Below are 23321 nucleotides of genomic sequence, written 5' to 3'. Positions count from 1 at the left end.
TTTTGCTCCAGGGATAAAGCTACACCTTCTGGGATCTTCTCCGACCCTGATCCCAATTTATAGCCTGCTGGATAGACAGCACATGGCTGTATCCCTCTGCTGTACAGTAGTAAAAATAGTCTGTCCTTGAGCCTGTCCATAAAGCCAGAAGAGCAGCTTTGCCTTAGGCCGCTGGGCCCCCTGGGCAAATGGTGTACTCCATAAGAGGGCAACTGACTTATGCCAGTGGCTGGGTAAGTTCTGATGCAGGTATTCAGGAAGAGTGGCAGATGGGCTCAGGTCTGGGCCTGGGGGATGTGGGGGGGGGGTGCCAAGGAAGGCTGGAGGAAGAGAAAGGGTGCATCCAGACAAGGACTGGTCTTTGTAGAGGCTGTCACACTGGCAAGGAATAGAAAACAGTTCTCTGCCTCGGTTGGGCCATGGTTTCAGCCTTCCTCCAGCCAGCCAGATAACCCTAGCTGCCACCTCATCCAGATGCAGTGGGAGTTGCAGTGAGAGAACACAAGGTCCACCGGCTGCTCTGTTAGTGAACAGAGATTGGGCTACCTAGGGGGATGGTTATGGCCGGAGAGGAGAGGGACGCAAAGGATGACAAGCCCACAGCTGCCCAAGGACTTCTCTTGCTACCACCTTGCTGGGACTTCTCAGTCCATCAGTGGGTGTGGTTCAATACCCACTGTAGCACAAGCCTGGGCACAAGGCCAGGGCCCATCCTCCTGGGTCCTCTCCCCATAAGACAGTTATCTTCCAAGCCAGGTTGGGATCCTCCAGGCTGCTTCAGTGGAGATGGACTATGGAAACGACTGACTGGGCAGAGGGCCTGTGCCAGCTGCCTGCGCACAAGATGCCTCCTATTAAGGAGGACCAGAATGCTGGCCACTGGGCTGGTACCACAAGGGCATTTCAGCATCTTAACTGAGTGTCATGCTGGTACCACACCAGGCCTGAGAGGAAGCAGGAAAGCCCAGGCCAAGCCTTCAACAGGGGCTGCTTCTGGTCATCCTGCCAAAATTATCCCACTGGAAGCAGATCAGGTCTGTCCCAAGGTGCCCCCCTTGCTGGCTCAGTTGCAGGTTGGAATGCCCAGGGTGGGGGTAGGGGGAACTCATTTCCAGCAAGATACACTCCCAGGTTTGTTAAAAAAAAAAAAAAACAACATTTCTGTGACTGGTGGTGTGGCTCCAGTAGTACAGTGCCTTCCTGGGAAGTGTGAAGCCCTCAGTTCATACAGTTCCCTATTGAAGCCTTAATTGGCGGGGTTCCCATCCTAGTGGTAGGTAGGAGACTCCTCAGAGCTCTGAAATCCTCCCCATGCCCAAGACTCGCCCTGTAGGACTCAAAATTTCTAGGACGCTGTCCGATCACATCTTTCACAGAAGGCCCCAGTTGAGTGTTAGCAGGCAGGAAGAGGCGAGCAGGTGAGGCAAACAACCCTAGCCTCAAGCACCACATGCCATGGAGGGTTTAGCATCTCACCAGCCCAGGTGACCTACGCTCTAGCATAGCTTCTGTCACCACGATCCTGTTCTGCAAATAAGGATCACATGGCTTGTGTCAGAGCCACGCAGCAGGATTCGGGGGCTCTTGCTGACTTCTCCCCTCAACTCCACTCTTCGTCCTTCCTCTGCACACACAGCACCAAGCAGCAGTTCTATTCCATAGCAGCCCCTGAGGGCAATAACAAATTATGTAATGGGATGTGGGGCCAAGTGCTTTTAAAGGAAGAGTAGGCAGGATGAGGGCAGGGGAGTGACTGGAGATGGAGAAGGGACTGTTTTGCTAGATCTAAAGTCCACCGGGATCAGATGTGGGAAGAATAAGTAGGTTTGCAGGAATAAGCTGAGGGCCTGAGCATCGAGCTGGCCAAAGTGGCTGGAGCAGATGGGGCAAAGGAGAGGGACAGGCGAAGTCTAAGAAGGCAAGGAACATAATGGGGCTCCATTAGCACAATGGATTTATTGTAGCTATCTGGGAAGTTACTGGGGGATTCACAGCAGGAGTGATATGATCTGTATTTTTTTTTTTTTTTTCTGGTCAGTCGGACTTGAATTCAGGAGCTAGGCACTGTCCTTAAGCTCTTTTGCCCAAGGCTAGTGCTCTACCACTTTGAGCCACAGTGCTACTTCTGGTTTTCTGGTGGTTAATTGGAGATGAGTCTCATGGACTTTCCTGACCTTGACTGGCTTTGAACCATGATCCTCAGATCTCAGTCTCCTGAGTAGCTAGGATTACAGGTATGAGACACCAGTGTCCGGCTCAAATTTTTGTTGTTGTTCATCGTGGGTCTTGAGTTCTGGGCCTGGACCACACTGTCCCTCTGCTCTTCAGCTCAAGGTTAGTGCTCTACCACTTGAATTTTTTAAAAATTATAAAATACTGTAAACAAAAATTTACTATCTTTTAAAACTTTATGGTGCTGGGGTTGAACTTAGGTCCTCAGGCTTTCCACCTCAGCCCTGATTTTTGCAGGTGTGTGTGTGTGTGTGTGTGTGTAACTTGTACTGAAACTTGAACTCAGAGTCTTGTGCTCTCCCTTAGCTTTCTCACTCAAGGTTGGCACTCTACCACTTAAGCCACATCTCCTCTTCAAGCCTTTTGCTGTTTAGCTACAGATTAGTCTCAGCTTTTGTGTGTGTAGGCTGGTTTGGAATCAGGATCCTCAGACCTCAGCCTCCTGAATAGCTAGGATCACAAGTGTGAGTAACCAGTGCCTGGATTGCTGGTTATTTTCAAAATAGGGTTTTGCTTCCTGCCTTGATATACTGTACCCAATAAGGCTGGGTCTCATGAACTTTTCTACCAGGCTGGCTTGAATTGAAGTGTTCCCAATCTCAGCCTTCCAAGTAGCTAGGATTACAAGTAGTGTGTGGCTTTTTTTTAATGAACTTAAAAAAATTACTTTATTATTATAAAGGTGATGTACAAAGGGATTACAAGAGCTGGGTAATAAGTATGTTTCCTTTTGCACAGTGTCTTCTGTTCCCTCACTCTCTTCCAGTCCCTCCCTCTCGTCTCCACCCACAAGTTGTACTGTTCACTTTCATCTGTGCATTTTTTTTTTTTTTTTTACCATTTTTCCCTTGACTTCTGTACTAAACCATTTCAAGTGTACTGTTTGGTGGTGGTATTTGTGTGTGTGCAGCACTAGAGATTGAACCCAGGGCCTCATGGACTCTAGGCAAATGCTCTACTACTGGAGTCATGTGCCCTGCCTAGGCTGTCTAGCCATCCAAACCCTGGATTGACAAGTGGCTTCCTTGTTGGAATTAGCATGCTAAGTGTTGTAACTGACCCAAAATGCAAGAGACGCTGATGTCTCTCTCATCTACAGTTCCAAGTGGTCAGCTTTCTTCAAGCCGTGACTCAGGGCAGAGTTGCATTTGCCCTATAGTTCTATCTATCATGTTCTGTCAGCACATGGCCCTGAAGGTCACCGTGATGTCTATGCTAGGCTGATAGATGAATGACAAGAGTAGGAAGGAATAGGAAGGAGCTGGATGAAGCATTCCCCCACCTCCCATGGCTCACTGGTCAGAACTGTCCTCTGTTGCCCTAGCTGTCAGGGAGGTTGGTCTAGCTGTGTGCCCAGAGGGAGAAAAGCTGCATTTCATAGCCTGCCAGTCCATTTGAACCCTAGACTCCTTACCTATCTCCATCACCTTCCACCTCCCCAAGCCTTGGTTTCCTTTCCACCCCCTCTAGCCTTGGCCCCATGACCCTCCCTCCCTGCTCTGAGCCCCAGGTTAAGGCTCAAAAAGAGACTAGTCCAGAAGGGGTAAAGAGGCACACAGAACAACTTTATTCCTCATGAGTTAGAGAACCACAGCAAAGAGGGGGAGAGTGCAGATGGCTGGGGAAAGGGCAGGAGGCTTCCCCCCAGCACTGGCACACCAGGGGTGCTAAATATGGTAACTACACAGCTGTAGGCCCATTGCCAAGCAGAGTTGATGAGTAGAAGGGTGAGGGGACACAGGTGAAGAATTAGCCTTCCTGGAGCGGGACAGTGAGGAAGAGTCTCAGGACTCAGCTCTCTGGGGCCTTGTTGCTCCCCTTAGAAGTGCTAAATGAGGACAAGTGGTAGTTCTGCCAAAGGGAAACTACATGACTAGGGTACAGGGGAATAAGAGACCTGGAAATATGGCATGGCAGGCACAGAGCATCTTTCCCTCCCAGACTCCTGAAAGCAGAAATCCAAGACAGGGAAGCATCATAGCGCCTGAGCAGGCCAAATGGAAGGGGCGTGAAGCCTGGTCACCTTGCTCCTTCCTACATTGGCCAGGGCCTATGGGCTCAAAAGTCTCTCCATCTCAGCCCCAGGCCCTCTCGCCACCAAAGCTCTGCTCTGTCTCATGAGGCAGGAAAGGGTGCCAGAAAAGTGAATAGGCAGGCAGGGAAGAGGCCACAAGGATGAGGAAGCCCAGAGCCCTTCTGGAAGGAAAGGCCACTCCTCCTGCAGATGGAGCCCTCTCTTATCACCTCTCTAATGGTCTGGACAAGACCAAGACACAGAGAGGCCTGGGCTACAACAGACATAGACCAGTAGACAGACATGGACAGCTGCGGACAACCAAGCAGGGGTCGCTTCTTACTCGCCATCCCAGCCACGACTCATGGCCTGCACCACGGCCCCGTAAAGCTGGTTCCAGGCAGCCCGCATGGCTGGTGTGAAAGCAGGGCCCAGACACCTCTCAAGCATGTAGAGCAGGGACTCGCCCACTGTCTGCAAAGACAAGAGGCACCATCATCTCAAAGGCATTGCTCCATTGTACAGTTGAGACCATCAAGGCCAGAGCTGGTTAAGCATGCTGGGCCAGTCTTCGTTCCTGCACAGGGATCCCACCTTAATCCTTGGATAGCACACTGTCCTTTACCTTAAATCTGAAGCTGTGGAATAAATGAAGTCCTGGGCTTCATGAGAGATGCAGTGGGATAACCTATTAAAAAGTTATTAGCAGCCGGGCGCTGGTGGCTCACGCCTGTAATCCTAGCTACTCAGGAGGCTGAGATCTGAGGATCGCGGTTCAAAGCCAGCCCGGGCAGGAGAGACCATGAGACTCCTATCTCCAATAAACCACCAGAAAGCCAGAAGTGGCGCTGTAGCTCAAGTGGTAGAGCTCGCCTTGAGCTGAAGAGCTGAGGGACAGCGCTCAAGCCCAGAGTTCAAGCCCCACGACCGACAAAATAAATAAATAAATAAAAAGTTATTAGCAGGGGCTGGGAGTGTGGCTTAGTGGTAGAGCACTTGCTTAGCATGCATGAAGCCCTGGGTTCGATTCCTCAGTACCACATAAACAGAAAAAGCTGGAAATGGCACTTTGGCTCAAGTGGTAGAGCGCTACTCTTGTGCACAGAGAGGGCTCAGGGACAGTGCTCAGGCCCTGAGTTCAAGCTCCAGGACTGGCAAAAAAATTAGCATTTTCATACAATAAGCCTTCAATAATTATAATATCCCCAAAAAATCATATTCTCATTTCTTAAAGCTTATTTATCTCATAAATATTTGCTGAAGATTCCCTCAAAACAAAACAAGGCAGTGTGCAGGTACTAGTATAGAGGGGCAGGCAAGAGCACCTGGGCCCCTTCCTCATAGGGCTTACCATCTGCCAAGTGGTTGGGCTTGATAGAGTCCATCACAGCACTGGTCCCTCCCTCCCCACAGTGAGCCCATAGAACACTAAGAAAGTGATGCTGGCAGAGGCTTTACATGCATTTGCAACCTAGGGCTGGTCCTGCAACTCAGCAACCATCCATGCAGTGCTCAGCTTGCATAGGAGGGAGAGAGAGCAAAGACTCCCAGCCTCCTTGGTTTCCCTGACCCCAGGAGAATTCCTGGTAGGTCTCAAAGGGGTCATTCCTACCATACCATGGGGAATAGAAGAGCTACCCTGCTGAGCCCAGCTGTGAAAAATCAGAAATGGTTGCTTTAAGCCAGAATGTGTTTTTTTGGGGGGAAGGGTAGTTTGACACCCAACAAAAGAAAGCTGATTAGACCAGCTGCTTTTGTGGTTCTAAGATCAGTGAGAACTCAGAAGCTCAGAGAAATCAAAACATGCCAGGGTCACACAGCTGACATACACACAATGCAGGGCCCTAGTGCTGGTCTTGGGCTGGGGGGGTGGGGGGGATGGAGACGGAGAACAGGGTGGTGGGGGGGGATGGACTGGGAGGAAGTACTGGCCCAGGCCTTGTCCTCTGAAGAATGTGGGAGTCTCATCACCTACCGAAAAGGAGCTGAGCTTCACACCCACTGCCCGGTGCTTCCTGCCCAAGCCAGCTAGGTACTCCTCCAGGGAGGACAGGTCCTCCACGTTGGTTACCGCAGCATCAATCACCAGCATCACCTGCCAGGGGCAAGGCGGGACTCACCGAGGGCCCAGACCAATCCCACCAGAGTACAACCATTGCCCAGAATCCAAGGTCAGAGAGGCCCTTAGCACCCTGCATTCAAAGAGCAAGGGCAATAGATAACCTATGTCAGCATACAGTAGGTGCCCAACTAATGCTGTTAAATACATGAATGCCTTCTCTTTGAGAGTGTCAAAGCCTCCCAGATGTCATTAAGACAGTATTGTTTGCCTAGGACAAGGGGAAACTGAGGCCCTGTGAGGAGAATCAGCTTCTAAGTAAATCTCAGTTTGGGGCTGGGGTGCACTCAAGTGGTAGAGTGCTTGCCTATTGAGTGTGAGGCTGTAGGTTCAAATTTCAGGATCACCATTAAAAAAAAAGTGTAGGGGCTGGGAAGGTGGCTCAGTGGTAGAGCGCTTGCCTTGCATGCTCGAGGCCCTGGGTTCGATTCCTCAGCACCACATAAGCAAAAAGAAAAAAGCTGGAAGTGGCGCTGTGGCTCAAGTGGTAGAGCGCTAGCCTTGAGCTGAAGAGCTGAGGGACAGCACCCAGACCCAGAGTTCAGGCCCCACGACCGGGCCCCCCCCCCCCAAAAAAAGTGTAGCTTATTGCCACCAGGGCTGAGAGATCAGGGGGAAAGGGTGAGAGCAATGACTGAAGCTGTGGCCAATAGCTGAAGACAGGGTGTCACCAAAGGCTGACCAGTGTGCCAGGTTGGGTCCAGCCCAGGGGGAAAGCAGCAGGTGCCCCTCCCCTTACCTTCCTGATGTGGTCCAGAAACTCTGGAGAAGAGAGACAGTCCTCGGGGCTAGAGAACTGGTGGCCATCATACTGGAAGAGAGGCAGCAGGCCGGGCTCCAGGGCGAACAGCCTGCAGGGTAGGGGGTGGAGGGTATCAGCCCATGAGCAAGCAGTGAACCCAACGGTCCCAGCTGGTCAGCCGTAAACCAACAGCACCCCTCAGCTGGAATTACCAGCAGTGCCAGTGTCCCTCCCTTTTCCCAGGTTCTGAAAAGTTAGAGAAGCCAGTGTGTCTCCAGGACTCTCACAGGCCCTGGCACACAGTAACTAACCTCTCTCTAAATAGTTGAGAGGTGTGATTTGAGTTGGGGGAGTGGGCTCTAGGACGGAACTTCCCGGGAGACTCAGCCCGGCGATGACATCACCGGCTAGCCAGGCATGGGGACCCCACCTGTAATCCCAGCTATTCAGGAGAGGAGGCAGGAAGATCTCAAGTTGGAGGCCAGACCAGGCAAAGATAGGGATACTCTGTCTCAAAACCAACATATACACAACAAAAAGGACTAGAGGACATAGCTCAAGAGGTAGAGCACTCATTTAGCAAGCAGAAGGCCCTGGGTTCAATCGCTAGTAACATACACAACATACATAAGTGTGCCTGAAAACTTCTTGTGTTCCTAACCTTGTAACTGTCTATCTTTCACAATTTAAAGCAGTGGATATAACTTTGATTCTAATTTTACAGAGGAGGAAACAGCCTACAGAGAGGCTAAGCAACTTCCCCAATGTCACATGCTTGAAAGTAGGGGAGCCACCAAGATGCCAGAGCAAAACCGAGTTCAGGGAAACCCAGAAGGCACAATGGGGGGCAGTTAGCCCCCCTCAGGAGGACTCATGCTTCTGTGAAACTCGCTATTTGTGAAACAATTTATTGCTCTTTTGGTCTGGGGGAGGTTTAGCACAAGCCTGGGCAGAAGTTTGGGTCTGACCTTGGAGCCAAGGTTCCCTGTAACACAGGGCATTCGGGCTGGGGCTGGCAGCGGGGTTAACACTGCCTGTTTCCCCCTCTTCACATGGCTCTCTGGTCCTAAACCTGCGCCTTCCTTTGAAAGGGTTGCCACGGGCGGGCGGGGAAGGCGCCTGCCCACTCTGCCCATCCCGCCTTCGGGGCACTCACACCCACAGCAGTGGGGACCCCAGGAGAGGGCGCAAGCTGGCAGACCCCCATCACTCCCCAGCCAGCCCATCTGGGCGCACGTGTGCGTGTGCGCCCTGCAGCACCGAGAGGAGTAGAAGGGGCTGCGCCACACGCTGTGGTTGTGCGCGCCCCACTTCTCTGGCGCACATCTGGCAGCCGCCCCCCGCCCCCCGCAGTGGGGTCAGGTTTCCCCCCCCCCCCCAGCAGGTCCAGCCTCCCGGAGCCCACCCCCCGGAGGGGCACCCCTCCCCCTGCCCCCCCCTCCTCGGGAGCTCGGGCAGCGCTCACCTGGCGAACAGGACGGTGCCATGCTCCAGCGGGCTGCGGCTCACCGCCCGCCAGCTCTGCCGGATCAGCTCGGGCTCTGGGCGATCCATGCTGTCCTGGGGACGCGGGGCGCAGGGCTGAGACCCTTGGGGCGCAGACGCCATCACCGCACGTGCTGCGCCATCTGGGAGCTGACACCTGCGGCGGTGGCGGCGGCGCGGACCCCTCCGCACCCACTCTGGCCCCCCGGTGCCTCGGCCGGGTGGGGCCCAGCAGCCGCTTCTTCTCTGGCCAGAGCCAAGAGGAGGCGAACAGCCAGCCCCGCAGGCTCTTCAGGGAGACCCTACTCTGGCTGCTGCGCCCAGCACCTCCGAGCTCCAACAGCCGCCCTTTAAAGCGGCCGCGCCCCCGCCCCCTCTGCCCAGCAAGGCGTGCGCTCCCTCTGCAACCTCCTGGCCACAGTCTGGAGGCTTGAGAAAGGACCCGCTTTTAGAGCCTGACAGAAATCACGTACCCTCTCTGGGCTTCAGTTTCTCACCCAGAAACTTAGTAACATTGCCACATGCCGGCTGGGCACTATGGTGCACACCTGTGACACCGAAAACCCAGTACTTGGGAGGCTGAGGTAAGAGGGTCAAAACAAAACACATAACCCAGCACTTACTCCTTAGGCTCAAAAGCAAGGAGGGCTTAAGTGTTGAATCTGATCACCTTATGCAGATACTGCATGCATGCAGCAAAGTCACGCTCAAACAGCGCCAACTAGGCTCTTGAGCTTGCCTCTTTCTAGCTCAAATCATGCTCCAACTCTTTGCTTCCTCTTCAGGTTAGCCATCAGGTACCAGGTCACCTATCTGCATAGACGTACAGAGGCTGGGGGCTCTCCACCCAATCTCTGAGTCTGACTGGGACACCAACTCCCCATAGGGGGTCATTAGGGCTCTCAGGTTAGGCACAGAGCCTGGACCACAGCCATTTCTTGCCAGACCTAGCTATTCATCAAACCTGGTTTGTAAACCTCTGAGTTCCAGTTTGAATCTCACCCCTGCTTGGCCAGGTGAACTCCTGGGGGTGGGGTGGGGGAGACACAGGCATGTACCATCTGTACATGAAAGGTTTAAAAATCATGACTTAAAATTTTTTGTTTCTAGCCTGGCGCCCATGGCTCACACCTGTAATCCTAGCTACTCAGGAGACTGAGATCTAAGGATCAAGGTTCAAAGCCAGCCCAAGCAGGAAAGCCCGTGAGACTCTTATCTCCAATAAACAACTAGAAAACTGGAAGTGGTGCTGTGGCTCAAGCAGTCAAGTGCTCACCTTGAGCTGAAGAGCGCAGGGATAGCGCCCAAGCCCAGAGTTCAAGCCCCACGGCCGACCAAAAAAAAAAAAAATTGTTTCTGACAGGCCTTGATGGCTCATATCTGTAATTCTAGTTCCTCCAGAGGCTGAGATCTAAGGATCACAGTACAAAGACAGTCTGGGAAGTAAAGTCCATGAGATTCTTATCTCCAATTAACCACTCCAAAGCCAGAAGTGGCACTGAGGCTCAAAGTGGTAGAACACTAGCCTTGAGTAAAAAAGCTCAGGCAGGTCCTGAGTTCAAGCCCCAGGACTGGGAGGAAGAGAGGAAAGGAGAAAGAGAGAGAGAGAGAGAGAGAGAGAGAGAGAGAGAGAGAGAGAAGCTCATTTCATTGACTTTTCATTGCTTTTAGTATCTGAGCATCTCTCCGTCTGCCCACTTCTGTGCCTCAGTTTTCAGCTGCACTGTGAGGTTGGGGTGGCAGGATCTCTACAGGACATCCTTTGGTTCCATAGATACAAAGTGATTATCTTGGAGCCATTGGCTGTGAACAGACAATCCTATGCTAGATAATGCTTGCCTTCTAGAATATCTCCTTCTGGCCCTGAACCAGAATTGAAGGGCCTCAGTCTTGCTCCAGTAAGAAACCTATCTATCTGCATCTATCTGCTCCTCTCCCCAGAGTGGAGTTTGGGAAGCACCCTGTTCTATATTTTCCCAACTCTCCATGCATGGGTCCTTGGACTGGAGCATAAGACTTTGAAGCAGCCTAACACAGACTGTGTCCTAAAGAGTCCCAGAGGTCCCCAAACAAGAGCACAGTGTTCTGCACAGCTCACCTGGCTGGTCTAGAACCTCCACTTTGTCCAGCTTGCACTTCCTGGCAACCACCCATACTCAGGATCCTTTTTACCTTTCTCTTTTGGCCAGGGGATGTGTGATCTGATGAGTTAATGATAGTAGTAGACTTAGCTAGCAGTAAATGGAGTCAGCACTCAAGTCCATGCTTCCCTCTGCTTTCTTGGAGCCAGAGTTGGCAGAAGTGGGCAAGGTGCTTGCTAACCTCTGTTCTCCTCAAGAAAAAGTCGGAGAATCTGGCATGGTGTAAGAACTCAGGAGCGGGGGTCTGAGAAGGTGGCTCAGTGGCAGAGTGCTTGCCTTGCATACATGAGGCCCTGGGTTCGATTCCTCAGCACCACATAAGCAGAAAAAGCTGGGAGTGGGACTGAGGCTCAAGTGGTAGAGCGCTAGCCTTGAGCTGAAGAGCTGAGGGACAGTGTCCAGGCCCAGCGTTCAGGCCCCACGACCAGAAAAAAAAAAAAAAAAGAACTCAGGAGCGATGGAGGATCTGAATTCACTTTTGAGGGGTTGGTGATGCCACAGAATCTCTCTTCTCTGTGGGACATCTACTAGAACCTGGGAGAGTTCAATGGCTACTCAGTGTTGTCAAGTACTGATGACAGAAAAAAGCCAGCACTGAGCATTTATGTCCAGACATCTAATACTCATCCCACAGCAGCTGTAAAGTGAGACCCTAGCAGAGTCAATGGCTCACACTTATGATCCTAGCGACTCAGGAAGCTGAGATCTGAGGATTGTGGTTTAAAGCCAGCCCCGGCAAGAAAAATCCATGAGACGCTTATCTCCAAACAACCAGCAAAAAGCTGAAAGGGCAGCTACAGCTCAAGTGGTAGAGCACTAGCTTTGAGTGAAGAAGCTCAGAGACAGCATCCAGCCCCTGAGATCAGGCTGCAGGACCACAACCAAAAGAACAACAAAAACAAACGCCAACAAAAAAAACCCTCTTTTGACACTTTCATCTTACTGAAGAAACAGAGGCAAAGAAATGAAGTGATTGGCCCAAGGCCACACTAGTGGTGGGGACAGGGTTTGACCTCAGCTCCATCTTTTCTACTGCTCCCACCACCTTAATGGGCTATGATCAAGAATGGCCCGTATTGGGGCTGGGAAGGTGGCTCAGTGGTAGAGCACTTGCCTTGCATGCATGAGGTCCTGGGTTCGATTCCTCAGCACCAAGTAAGCAAAAAGAAAAAAGCCGGAAGTGGTGCTGTGGTTCAAGTAGTAGAGTGCTAGGCTTGAGCTGAAGAGCTGAGGGACAGCACCCAGGCCCAGAGTTCAGGCCCCACGACCAGACCCCCCCCCCCCCCCAAAAAAAAAAAGAATGGTCGGTGTTCACAGTTCAGACAGAGATGCCATCTCCAATTAACCCACAAAATGCCAGAACAGAAGTATGGTTCAAGTGGAAGAGTGCCAGTTGTGAGCAAGAAAGCGGATCAAGAATTTGAGGCCCTGACTTTTAAGTTCTAGTACTAGCATGCACATGTACACATACATATGCATGTACACATGCATGTACACCATCACCACCACCACCACCGCCACTATTGCTACCACTGGCCTGTGTATACCTGGAAGAACCAGAAAAATGGGTCCCTGACAGAGCTGTAGCTGCATTACATAAAGTAGAAAAGTTGTGCTGATCCAGGACACTTTTTAGCTGAGACCTTTCCTGTGTCCAGGGCAGCCAGGGTGCTCCAAGGAGGGGCCCCCAGTCCAGGACCAGGCTGGAAAAGCCAAAAAGCCCTACTGTGACCCTGAGTCTTGCTTCTATTTCCTTACTATGATTTAAGCAACTAATTTCATCTCTCATGGGAAGAATGGGGACTTCTCTGGTCCAATCCTTGACCATGATGAAGACTCGATATCAATGAATGAACATCCAAAAATCAGCTGTACTGTATAAAAGAGCACCAGGTCCGTCTGACCCTCCTGTGGGTCCTGTGAGGGCAGATGGGTGGTCCAGAAGATCCCCAATTTTGTGGTATAGCAACAAGACTCTTTTCCTCCTTCCTCCAGGCTGACCCTCAAGACAGTTCCACCTATCTTAAATCCTAGGCAGTCCAGATGACAGGGCCATGGCAGGAGTCAGGTATCTGATAAGCAGAATGGCAAACTGCTAGCTGGGTACTGTTGGCTCATGCTTGTAATCCTACTTGGGAGGCTGAAATCTGAGGATTATGGTTTGAAGCCAGCCCAAGCAGGAAAGTCTGCTAGGATCTCATCTCCAATTAAGTATTAAAAGGAAAAAGAAGAAAGAAGAGGAGGAGGAGGAAGAAGCTGCCACCACCATCACCACCAAAAGAGGAATTCTGGCTCAAATGGTAAAGCACAGCCCAGACCCTAAGTTCAAGTCCCAGGACTGTCACAAAAAAAAAAAAAAAAGTCCACTCACTGTTTTAGGGGTGGACAAAAGCTTTCCTATGTTGTCTGGGCAAGTTAAACTAGGGAAAACATAGACAAATCCCAGCTTCCTACTTATTTTAGAAAAAGCTTAGGTGAATTGAACTGTCATCCAACATTACTGAAGTAAGCATGTATGGGGGAAGGTCCACATGCCTCTAGGCATCGGGCTTTCCTGCCAGGCAGTGCCTCAGACACGAGACACTCAGGCATGGACGGCTCTTGCCGGCCAAACATTCTTCTCTTCTTTAAGGAGGCCGGAGGGCAAGTCAGATGCAATTAAGTACAAGAACAGCATGGCATTAAAAACAAGAGCTATTTATTACAAAAGTAAATGGCCTCTGAGTAACTCCAGCAACTTAGAAAAAAATAAAATGTGGCTCAAGACACTGGCTGGAGGTTGGGCTGTCTGACAGCAGTTTGAGATGTCACATTCCCAAGGGCTGCAGCCCACTCCTGAAGCAGTCCCCTTCTCCCTTGCCATGGCTATTGTTTTCAGCATCTTCCAAACAGAACCTGAGCCATGGCTAGCACACCAGGCAGCTCTGTTCCCAGGGAAGTCTGTCAGCTCGGGCATGGAAGCAGAGGGAGTGGGTGGGAGGTCTCTCTCCTCCATCCCAGCAAAGTAGGGAAAGAAAGAAGGGAACTTTTGTCCCCAAGATGGTCATAGTAGAAGGGTGGACATGAAGCTAGATGAGCTTGCTCCTTCCTCATCCTCACTTAGGGGATGGATGCCCCTGGGCTCCTACACAGCTCCTCTCTTCCAACAAGTTCCTCTTGGAAGTAAGAAGACACAGGCTTGTCATCATGGGCCACCTTTGCTAACAGCCAAGCAAATCCCTGCATTTTACCTCTAAAAAACCCCACCCAGATGGCGCCCTACTCGTGCACAACAGAAACTAGCTCTGCTTGTAGAAGGGAGGAAAGGGAGGGAGAGTTAGGACAGAGTTTCTCCATCCCTGCCAGAAATGCAATTAAGCAAGCAGCCCAGACTCAGGGCACAGGCTGAGCTTCCTGCGAGGGGAAGTCAAAAGGGCTATAGCCCTGGGAAAGGGAGGTCAGTGGGCCTCAGATCTAATTAACCGTCCTGCCTTGCTTTTGACATAGCTGCATTTCCTCTATTAACATTAATGATGCTTGGTCTGAGCAGCCAAACACAGCCCAGAAGCTTTCCTCCTCACCACTCTGTAGGTAGCACAGCCTGTCCCTGAGACCAATTACCAGTCTCCGTGGCAACCGCCTCCTGAAGATGCTTTAAAGAGCTGTGACCCTGTCAGAGTTGTTGGGAGCTACAGTGGAGGGAAGATGAGAGTGGCAAAGTCATTATTAAACCGTGAAGCATCAAAGTCTTCTGAGATCAAATAAACATTTTGTCCTCAACTGAGAGGAGGAAGGCAGGCCAAAGGGCTGGCCTTGGTTAGTTTGGTTCTGACCCCCAAAGTTTTCTTAATTCCTCTGGGGGAAGAAGTAGAAGCAGCTCTGAGCTCGAAGCTCAAAGGGGTAGACTGTAGAAGCTGTCATGTGTTTCTAGGTGCTCAGGGTCTTCGGGGAGAAAGACTGGTGAAGTAGTAACAGAAAGAAAGGGAAAACCTATGAAGTTTCAAGAGGGTGTCATCTGGAGAGGGCTAGGAAAGTAAAATGTGAAATATCCAGCAGAGTTAGGAATACTGGCCCTAAGAGGCCAAGTATCCCACATCTGGACATTTCACAGGAATCTCGGCTCATATAAGGTTCCCCACTCAGACTCCTCTCTCTTAGCTGCTGAGGTTCTCCCAGCCACCAGGAGAATGCCTCTGTCTCAGTGCTCATGGCCAGGCTGGATGCAGAGGAAGGTCTGGATAGCAGAAATGGTCTCTGGCACACAGGACCTGGGAACACAGTGTAGCCATGGGATAGAACATGGTTTCCTCACCAACCTCAGTGTACTAGAGAAGCAACCAAGGGCTAAGGCAGAGCCAACCACAGGCTGGTGAGGCGTTCTCATTGCCTGGTGTTCTATGTGCATCATGGGCAAAAAGTTCAGCTTCCACAGAAGGTATTTGGGAAAGTCATGGGGAGCCTGCTCCCCACTGATTTGCTTGTTTATGGGAAGAAGGGTAATGTAGCTTAGACCATCCCACACTGGGCCCTCAGCAGAGACAGAGCCAGCACTCTCAGCCCAAGAGACCCTCTTGGAAGTCGGAGAATTTCTTACAGATTTTACAAGCCAGATCTAATGTGAAAAAATACCAGGAAATCTTACAGCAGCCCTGGACGACTTCTCAGAATTTATGCTTCTCGGCTGGCCAGTTTGTACTCCACAGGGAACTGGACACACGTTCCCTCCCACACTCATCCTTCCTCATATTGCACACTTGGAGAATTAGGTCCAAGAGACACAGTCCTTTGTGGGTACTGCAGACAGAGCTGCAGTTTGTTAGTGTTGAGTGAAATCTGCGTTTGCCCCTAGAGCTTGGTCCTGGCTGATGCTTTGGGCTCCTTGGACAGCAACCTCAAGCTGACAGGGTCCAGGACTTGGTTCTGCAGCTGGCTCTCTTCAGAGAGTTCCTGGAACCAGACCTCAGTCCTTTGCAGTGGCCTCAAAAGTCCCATGATTCCAGCCACCTTAGTCCTGCCATTGGACTTTCAGGGTCCTGGGCTAGGGGACCAACCATCCCATAAGCCAGAGGGTGGAAGAGGTAGAAGCTGTGGGAAAGAATTAGAGGGAGATAACTGGTATATCCCAGGCCACAATGAGGACTTCTGACTGAAGTCCCCCCACCCCCCTTGCTGGGCACATCACACAGGCTCCACCACCACAACTCAGTCCATCTATCCATCTGATTCAGTCTGCCAGTGCTCACGCGCTGGTCCAGGAGCTCAGTAGATGCTCTTTCCAACAGGCCTAGGAGAAGGACCATCTAGGGGTGGTCTGGTCCTGGGGGGCTGAGGCTCAGTACTGGTTAGTAGGAGCTTAACCTTCTTTGGCAAGGGTGTGCTCATGGGTCAGAAGGACCTCAGAGTCACAATCAGGGGCTTTCAGTGCAGGATCTTAGAACTTGCCAGAAGAAAGGAAAGGGGGAGCTTTCCTACTTACAGTCTCCCTTCAGAAATTCTGGGATCCCCAACCCTGCCCCCCACATTCCCACACTTCCCTACCTTCGCCCCCTCAACCTCGAGATAGCTATTCCAGCAAGGAGCCCCAGGACTAAAAGGGGTAGTGAAGTTGGGAACCACTGGCACAGAGGAGGAGTAAGCCCCCTTTGGTTCCGCCTTGACTGTACATTAAGGTCATCTGAGGGGCTTCGAATTGTGACCCACTGTACCAAACTGAATCAGAACCTCTGGGGATGAACCAACCACAGAACAGCTTACATGCTCCCAAGGGATCCTAATTTTACTCAGGGCCAAAGTACCAGTGAGCACCTGATAGAGGAACATGTTAGGGGCAGCATACCTGTAGGCAGTTACCAGAAGCAGGCTCAGCACTCCCATGGGGTAGACACCTCTGGCCAGGGGAGAGGAGGCCAACCCCCAGGCACAAAGTCGCAGGAGGCTGTCCCACAGGATGCCTATGGAGAGCAGGGAAACCAACACCAGCATGTCAGAGAACTTCTGGGAATCCTGCAGGAAGCAGCACCACTGATCATGGTGGCTTTTCCCTCCTCTCTTGCCCTGCCTCCCGATGTGTGTCCCCAGTGCTGGTAGGCAACGCTGACCTGTCAACATGCTGGAGAAGAGCATGGCTGGGAAGTAGTGGTGGAAGTAGAGGATCCGGCCCATCAGAAAGAACGGGAAGTAATGGAGCATCCAGCCAAGTAGCATCTGGCCACCTCCTCGCAGCAACATCTGGATTTGCCCTGAGCCCCAAGGCAGCACAGCCCAGTAAGAAGTCTGAGAAGGGTGGACGGCCTGGGTTCCAGCCCAGCTCTGCCTCTTCCTTGCTGTGTGATCTGAATAGGTGACTTTACCTCACTTTCTTCCCTCATGTGACCAACCCACATGGAACCATGGCAACTGGAAGAGTAAGCAGTCTTGAGATGCCTGCTCAGTACCCAGCCTAGCACAGCCTTGATACCATGGCCAGGATGTCACATGTCAGCAGGCAGGAGGCATACAGCTTCACATAACTGCTCTCCCTTCTCCTCTGCTGGCACCTCTACCACCACAAACCTTCATGGGGATAGGCTGGCCTAGGGGCGAGGTCAGATGACAGAGGGGAAGGGGATCTGGGCCCAGGCTATTGGGGTAGGAAGCTGCAGGGCAAACACAGCTTGTGGAGATGTCTCTAGTGCTATGGTTTATGTCACAGCTAAATAGAACAGGGGCAGCACCAGTAGGAGAAGAAACACTGCCCTGCTTAGCACATGCCTCTCTACCCCACTGGAGAACAGGACTATGAAACATAGGGGCAATGTGAAAAGGAGCAGCTCTGGCTATAGCATGGGGAAAGTGAAGACCCTTAAGTTAGATACTTGGGTCTGAGTCTTAGTGCTAATAATTATGAGCTATATGTCCTGGGATAAATCCCAAATCCACAGAATGGGCTAACACTAATCTGACAGGGCTGTTGGGAGGGGCAATGTATTGAACACATACGGGTGATTATGAGCTGTCTTTCAAACAAAGAAGGAAGAGAGGGTAGTGGGGAAAGCAAGGGATCCTCTCACAGTAGGCAGGCCCTCCCCAGACTGCAAGCTCTCACCAGCTATAGGCAGGGCAGAGAAAGCACAGGGGCCCTAACCTTCCAGCTCCATGGGCAGCTGCACCCCTCTTTGCAGGGCAATGGCAATGGTGCTCCCCAAGACGAGGTAAAGGGCAATGCTCACCAGATTCAGCCACCAGACTACCTGCATGGGAAGGACAGCAGAGGATGAGAACATGGTAGCAGCTCTCCACAGGCATGTGCTCAGTCAGGCAGGAGGAGAACAATCAGATACTCACCGGGTTGCCAAGTAGGTAGACTCGGAAGTCTGTGTCATTGGTCCCTGAGAAACGCAGGCCCTATTTGAAAGAAGAGAATGCCCTATTGATCCAGGGCTCAGCTCATTCCCAGCTACTATTACTCCACAGTCTTATTCCACAGTCAAACAGCCTGGACAAGAGGTCTAGAATGCAAATTCTACATGAGCTCTCTGGGAAGGTGGGATCAGAATCAGGGCAGAAAACCCAGCCCTATTCCAGCCCACCTAGGCAAGGCTTCCCCTTGGCCCCCCAAACAACCCAGTCTCTACAGTTCCTTACTTGGTTCCATTTTCTGGAACTCTAGCCTCAAGTCCTACCTGATAGTTGATAGGCCAGTGCCAGGGTTTAGATGTAAACTCATTGTCCTTGGGCTTAAGGCCATTATTTCCCTGCAGTAAGGTGACAAAAAAAAAAGGGTAATGAAGTCAGAGATGGATAGCTAGCCAACTGTCAAGAGGATCCTCCCGCCCGGCATCCCCCTCTTCATTCTCCTATGGCAAGGAAAAATCAGATGCTCATTTTCAGCCACAGTCTACCTGCCTACAATACTTGTCTTAATTCTCCCAAACAAGCCTCACAGTTCCATCAGAGGCAGTCCATTTGACCCACTATATGAGAAACAGAAGAGAAAAGGGATCTCTTTCTATTAGGTGCAAAACATATGACATCTGACAAGTCAAGAATAGAATGTCAAGGAAGGCAGGATTTAAAATCAGAGCTTATTCATTCAACTAAGACTTTAAACAGAAAAGCAGAGACTGACAAGTACCTGAACTTGGAAATAGTTACTTCAGCCTAAGGTTTTTTCCGTGTTTTTCATTACTGCCTGTTTTTTAGGCATTGCTTTCTCTGTCTCCCCCCCCCCCCCCCACCAAGAACCATAGAAAGAACATATTTATTAATTTCAATCTATTGTTAAGATTTTCATTTAAGGAGCTGGGAAGGTGGCTCAGTGGTAGAATGCTTACCTTGCATGCCTGGGGCCCTGAGTTCGATTCCTCAGCACCACATAAGCAAAAAGAAAAAAAGCCGGAAGTGGCGCTGTGGCTCAAGTGGTAGAGCGCTAGCCTTGAGCTGAAGAGCTGAGGGACAGCACCCAGGCCCAGAGTTCAGGGCCCAGGACCAGACCCCCCCCCCCAAAAAAAAAAAAAGATTTTCATTTAACTTGTTTTCCTCTCTCAATGTGTGTATTAGGCATTGCTTTCTAAACATCCTTCATATTTTATATATTTAACACCACAGTCATATTTATATAATTGTTTACATACTATAGGAATGCCTATGCGTTATACCTTAAAAAAAAAAAGGGAAGGATTTTTTTCCCTCCAAGAATATACTTCATCTATGGGAGAGAAAGCAATCCTAATGTATGTGTTAGTCTGAAGGACCTGAGCTCGGCTCCGCTAATCCAGTAGCCAAGCAAGTGCAATAATTCGTCTCACCATGGCAAAATAAGGCCTTTGCTAAACAGGACAGAATAGGGTCAGAAGCCAGGACTGGGAAGAGGAGCCAGGTGCTCAGTCAGGAAAAAGTTTCTCAGCTAACATTTGGGTTAGATAAGTCTTTGTCATCAGGACTACACAGTGAATTGTAGAATGTTTAGCATTCCCAGGATCTACTCTCTGCATGTTCCACCCCTTAATTATAGCATACAAAAATTTTCCAGACACCTCTGTACAGCATTTTTATAATAAAAAAACATACAAAAAAAGAAAAAAAATTTCTCCAGACATTACCAAATATCCCACTGGGAGACAAAACTGCCCTCAAATAAAAACCACTGTTTTAGCCAAGAAAGATTCAAGATGTGGTTAAGTGAGCCTTCCTAGTTCAACTTGATGAGGGATTGGGAACAATTTGCAAGCCTCCATTTGGTGGCTGGGTTTCTCCTGTAGGGCCAAAAGTTCCATGAGGGAGTCTGACCCAAAGGATCAACTGGATAGCCCCTGAATCAAGGCCATCCAAGGGGCCTTGGAATGAGGGAGAAAGTTTTGTAGATTCCTGGAGCAAATGTTGAGGGAAATCAATCTCTTCAAAGCAGCCCAGTTCAGTCACAAACTCAGGGATGCCAGCCCAAATTGTGACAAGTCAAGGTAATCCTCTTTACCACATCAAACTTGCTAGCCTTCTCCACTCAGGTGTCAATCCAATTGGTCCTCATGTGTGGGCACACTTGCATGAGTGTGTGTATGCACAAGTGCACACATGCACACGTGAGCGCACACACATGCACACATGGACTGCAGCAGTTTCCATTGTCTGGACTCACTATTTTGGTCTCTGTCTCTTTCCTGAGTCTATATCAGGTTAATAACAGAGCTCCCACACATTCCTTTTCTTCTTTGCCTATAGATAATGATACTTCCAGATAATGAAAGAAGAACTAAAACTCTCAAGACTCATACAGTCTTAAAATTCTACTCAGACCCAGACTGATGGTGTGACTGACAGGCAGATATTCAAAAGAGCTATGTCATCAAGCCACAGTGACAGCTACAAGCAGAGAGTCAGAGAGGAAGTGACCCAGAGATCACTTAATGTCAACTCATCACCTCCCAATGCACAAAACTGACAAAATCAGAATTTTAAAAGTTTAATCTGGTGCAATAAGTCAACTATATTTTATGAGTACCACTTATATAATCACTTTCAGGTAAGTCCACTTGACAATGGCTCACAGGAGAGAAATAACACCTCTACACCTCCCTGCGCCCCTATGAGTAGCTGTCAGTCACCAATCCAGCCTGAGAAACATGGGTCTTGAATATCATTCCTGCAGGACTTAGGTTTTCCACAGCCAGCACAAGGGGTCTCTCACCAAACATCAGCAAGCTCTCTCCCACTCACAGGGGCAAATAAGCTGGCAGACATAATAACCTAGATTTAAAGATTCCTTTCACCTTAAACTGATACCACGACTGCTGTCAGTTGCTAACAACAGGCAATAGGTTTTAGAAAACTTGAAACCTGAACCAGCTATCCTTTTGAGAATTCCTGTCCAGGAACATGGTTGGGCTCATGGTGGGACTTTTATGCTGTATATAAACAACACTCAACTATGTATCCTGACTGATCTTAAATTCATGAGATATAATAAATTATCACTGAAGATAACTATCTTCAGGGGTTCTGCCACTTGAACAGACTGAAAATCACTTAGAGATATAGGAGGTCAAGGAAATTGCACTGACTTTGGAAACCTGTTAGCCTAGCTTTGAAAGCTAGATCCATCTTTTTTTTAAAGTGTCATTATGACATTGTCATACATGTAGACAATGTACTTAATACATTCATCCATGAGCCTCTCATCCTCTTCCTTTCTCCTGCTAGTCCCTCTCCCCCTGGATCAACCTTTTACAAATAGGTATATAACCCGCGGGTCCCCTACCTTCTCTGTGCCTCAGTTCTCTCACCTATAACCCGAGATGATAATCTCCACAGGACTGTAATAAATATTAAATACGTTAATATGCACAGTGCTCAGTACAGTGCCAGAACCTAATAGCCACAGAAGCGTTCACTAGAATCATCAAGTTACCACCACCTTAATACTGTGAGAGGAATGCCTAAGACAGTCCAAAGTCCTCCACAAGGGGGCAGCAGACCTATGCCATACTATTCACTTATGCTCCAAAGTGCAGCGGCCCAAAAAGTTCTTAGATAAGCTAAGCAAGGACTTACTTTTAGGGGGGGTTAATTTTTTGAGCTCTAAGCATAGGTTAGATATGAGCCCTTGTCTGATGTACAGCTAGTGAAGATTTTCTCCCATTCTGTGGGCTTTCTATTTATCTTGCTAGCTATGTCCTTTGCTATGCAGAAGCTCTTAAGTTTGATCAATCGTTGTGATTCTGGATCTTTGTTTCAGAAGTTTCTCCCCATGCCTAAAGGCCTAGTGTTTCCCCTATCCCTTCCTATAATATTTTCACAGTATCTGGCCTTATATTGAGGTCTTTGATCCATTTAGTGTTGATTCTGGTGCAGGGTGATATATGAGCATCTAGTTTCAGTTTTCTGCACGTAGACAGCCAATTTTGTCAGCACCATTTGTTGAAGAAGTTGTCTTTCTTCCACCCTTTTTGATTCCCTTATCAAATATTAGGTGGCTATATATTTGTCAGTTTATTTCTGGGTCTTCTATTCTGTTCCATTGGTCTTCAGGTGTATTCTTGTGCCAGTACCAATCTGTTTTTATTACAATGGCTTTGTAATAAAGCTTGAAGTTTGGTATTGATATTCCTCCAACACTGTTCTTCTTGCTAAGAATTGTTTTTGTTATTCTGGGTTTCATTATTCCATATGAATTTCTGGACTGATTTCTCTATTTCTTTGAAGAAAGTGGTTGGGATTTTGGTGGGTATTGTATTGAATTTGTATACTGCTCTGGTCATTCACATACTGAGGCCAGAGGAGGACATATATAGGACTGGTGGACAAATGCTCAATTGCTATGTACAGATGATCATGTAAAATAATATTTTATGAAATGAACTCCAAGAAAAGGAAACGAAAGACATTTTTTAAAGTTACCATTGTTTCTGTTTTTGTTTTCCTTTTGTCTTATTAGTTTGTATTTGAGAGGGGATGGGAGGGCACATAAAAGATGTAACAAGGATGAACAAATGCAGCAGTGGAGCTCACTGGACACCACAGAGAAAATGAACTGGATATGTTGTGGGTAAGGAAGGGACGGATAAACTGGGAGACAGCGACAGAAGAGGAATTGTACTCATTACTCATTATCTAATTCATATAATTGTAACCCCTCTGTGTATCGACTCTACCATAACAATAAAAATGTTTAAAAATTATCATAGTTGAAGCTCAAAAAGGAAAAATAAATAAAAGAAAAAAATTCATTTGATTTGGTAAGGGCTTCTGTGAATAAAGAACTTTTCTGACAGGAAAAAAAAAAAGATAGGCCAAGAAGGGGCTACAGTACCAGGATCATGATCATGTGCGACTCCAGCAAGACCTCGGCAAAACTGGGCTGCAGCACTTCCAGGCTGATGTTTGGCACTAAGAAAAACAAGACAAACAAGAGGAGAGAGGCTTTGTCACAAATTCTGTCCTCAGTCTGTCTGTCCATCCACAGTATCTACACTCCCACCAGAGTCCAAGTGTAGCCTTTCTGACAAGCTGGCAACAGGTGAGAGTACTGAGGGTCTTTCACTCAGACAACATTAAGCATTCAGTAGGTGCTCTGAGAACTACTGAGGTAACAGATGTCAGACCTCCCCCTCAGTGCTCGCTCTCATGGCATTCAGC

General features: G+C 49.4%; 2 protein-coding genes across 2 annotated transcripts in view; both read right to left on the bottom strand.

Moving 5' to 3' along the window:
- Window positions 1-3776: 3776 nt before the first annotated feature.
- Window positions 3777-8816, bottom strand: Ngb (neuroglobin). Its single transcript, XM_042692723.1, has 4 exons — window positions 8573-8816; window positions 7105-7216; window positions 6222-6341; window positions 3777-4720 (listed from the first exon to the last, which is right to left on the bottom strand). Exons 1-4 carry the CDS (start codon window positions 8713-8715, stop codon window positions 4586-4588), a joined length of 510 nt encoding a protein of 169 aa, XP_042548657.1. The 5' UTR covers window positions 8716-8816; the 3' UTR covers window positions 3777-4585.
- Window positions 8817-13409: 4593 nt separating this feature from the next.
- Window positions 13410-23321, bottom strand: part of Pomt2 (protein O-mannosyltransferase 2) — a 42683-nt gene continuing 32771 nt past the window's right edge. Inside the window, 7 exon segments of the mRNA XM_042692658.1 lie at window positions 13410-15797; window positions 16549-16663; window positions 16811-16951; window positions 17836-17941; window positions 18036-18095; window positions 18374-18445; window positions 22996-23072. Coding sequence (XP_042548592.1) covers window positions 15692-15797; window positions 16549-16663; window positions 16811-16951; window positions 17836-17941; window positions 18036-18095; window positions 18374-18445; window positions 22996-23072 — 677 coding nt within the window. The 3' untranslated portion in view covers window positions 13410-15691.

The sequence above is a fragment of the Dipodomys spectabilis genome, unplaced genomic scaffold, assembly GCF_019054845.1.
Source record: "Dipodomys spectabilis isolate Male_0828 unplaced genomic scaffold, ASM1905484v1 ptg000157l, whole genome shotgun sequence".
NCBI classification, from domain to species: domain Eukaryota; kingdom Metazoa; phylum Chordata; class Mammalia; order Rodentia; family Heteromyidae; genus Dipodomys; species Dipodomys spectabilis.
This window is presented reverse-complemented; position numbering and strand designations above follow the sequence as displayed.

Excerpts from the sequence above, each read along its gene's own strand:
- Ngb (XM_042692723.1), bottom strand. The coding sequence starts at position 8,715 with ATGGCGTCTGCGCCCCAAGGGTCTCAGCCCTGCGCCCCGCGTCCCCAG. Across the intron at positions 7,217-8,572 it reads GGCACCGTCCTGTTCGCCAG|GCTGTTCGCCCTGGAGCCCG; the intron begins GTGAGCGCTGCC and ends CCTACCCTGCAG. Across the intron at positions 6,342-7,104 it reads TTCTGGACCACATCAGGAAG|GTGATGCTGGTGATTGATGC; the intron begins GTAAGGGGAGGG and ends TGCCCCTGGCAG.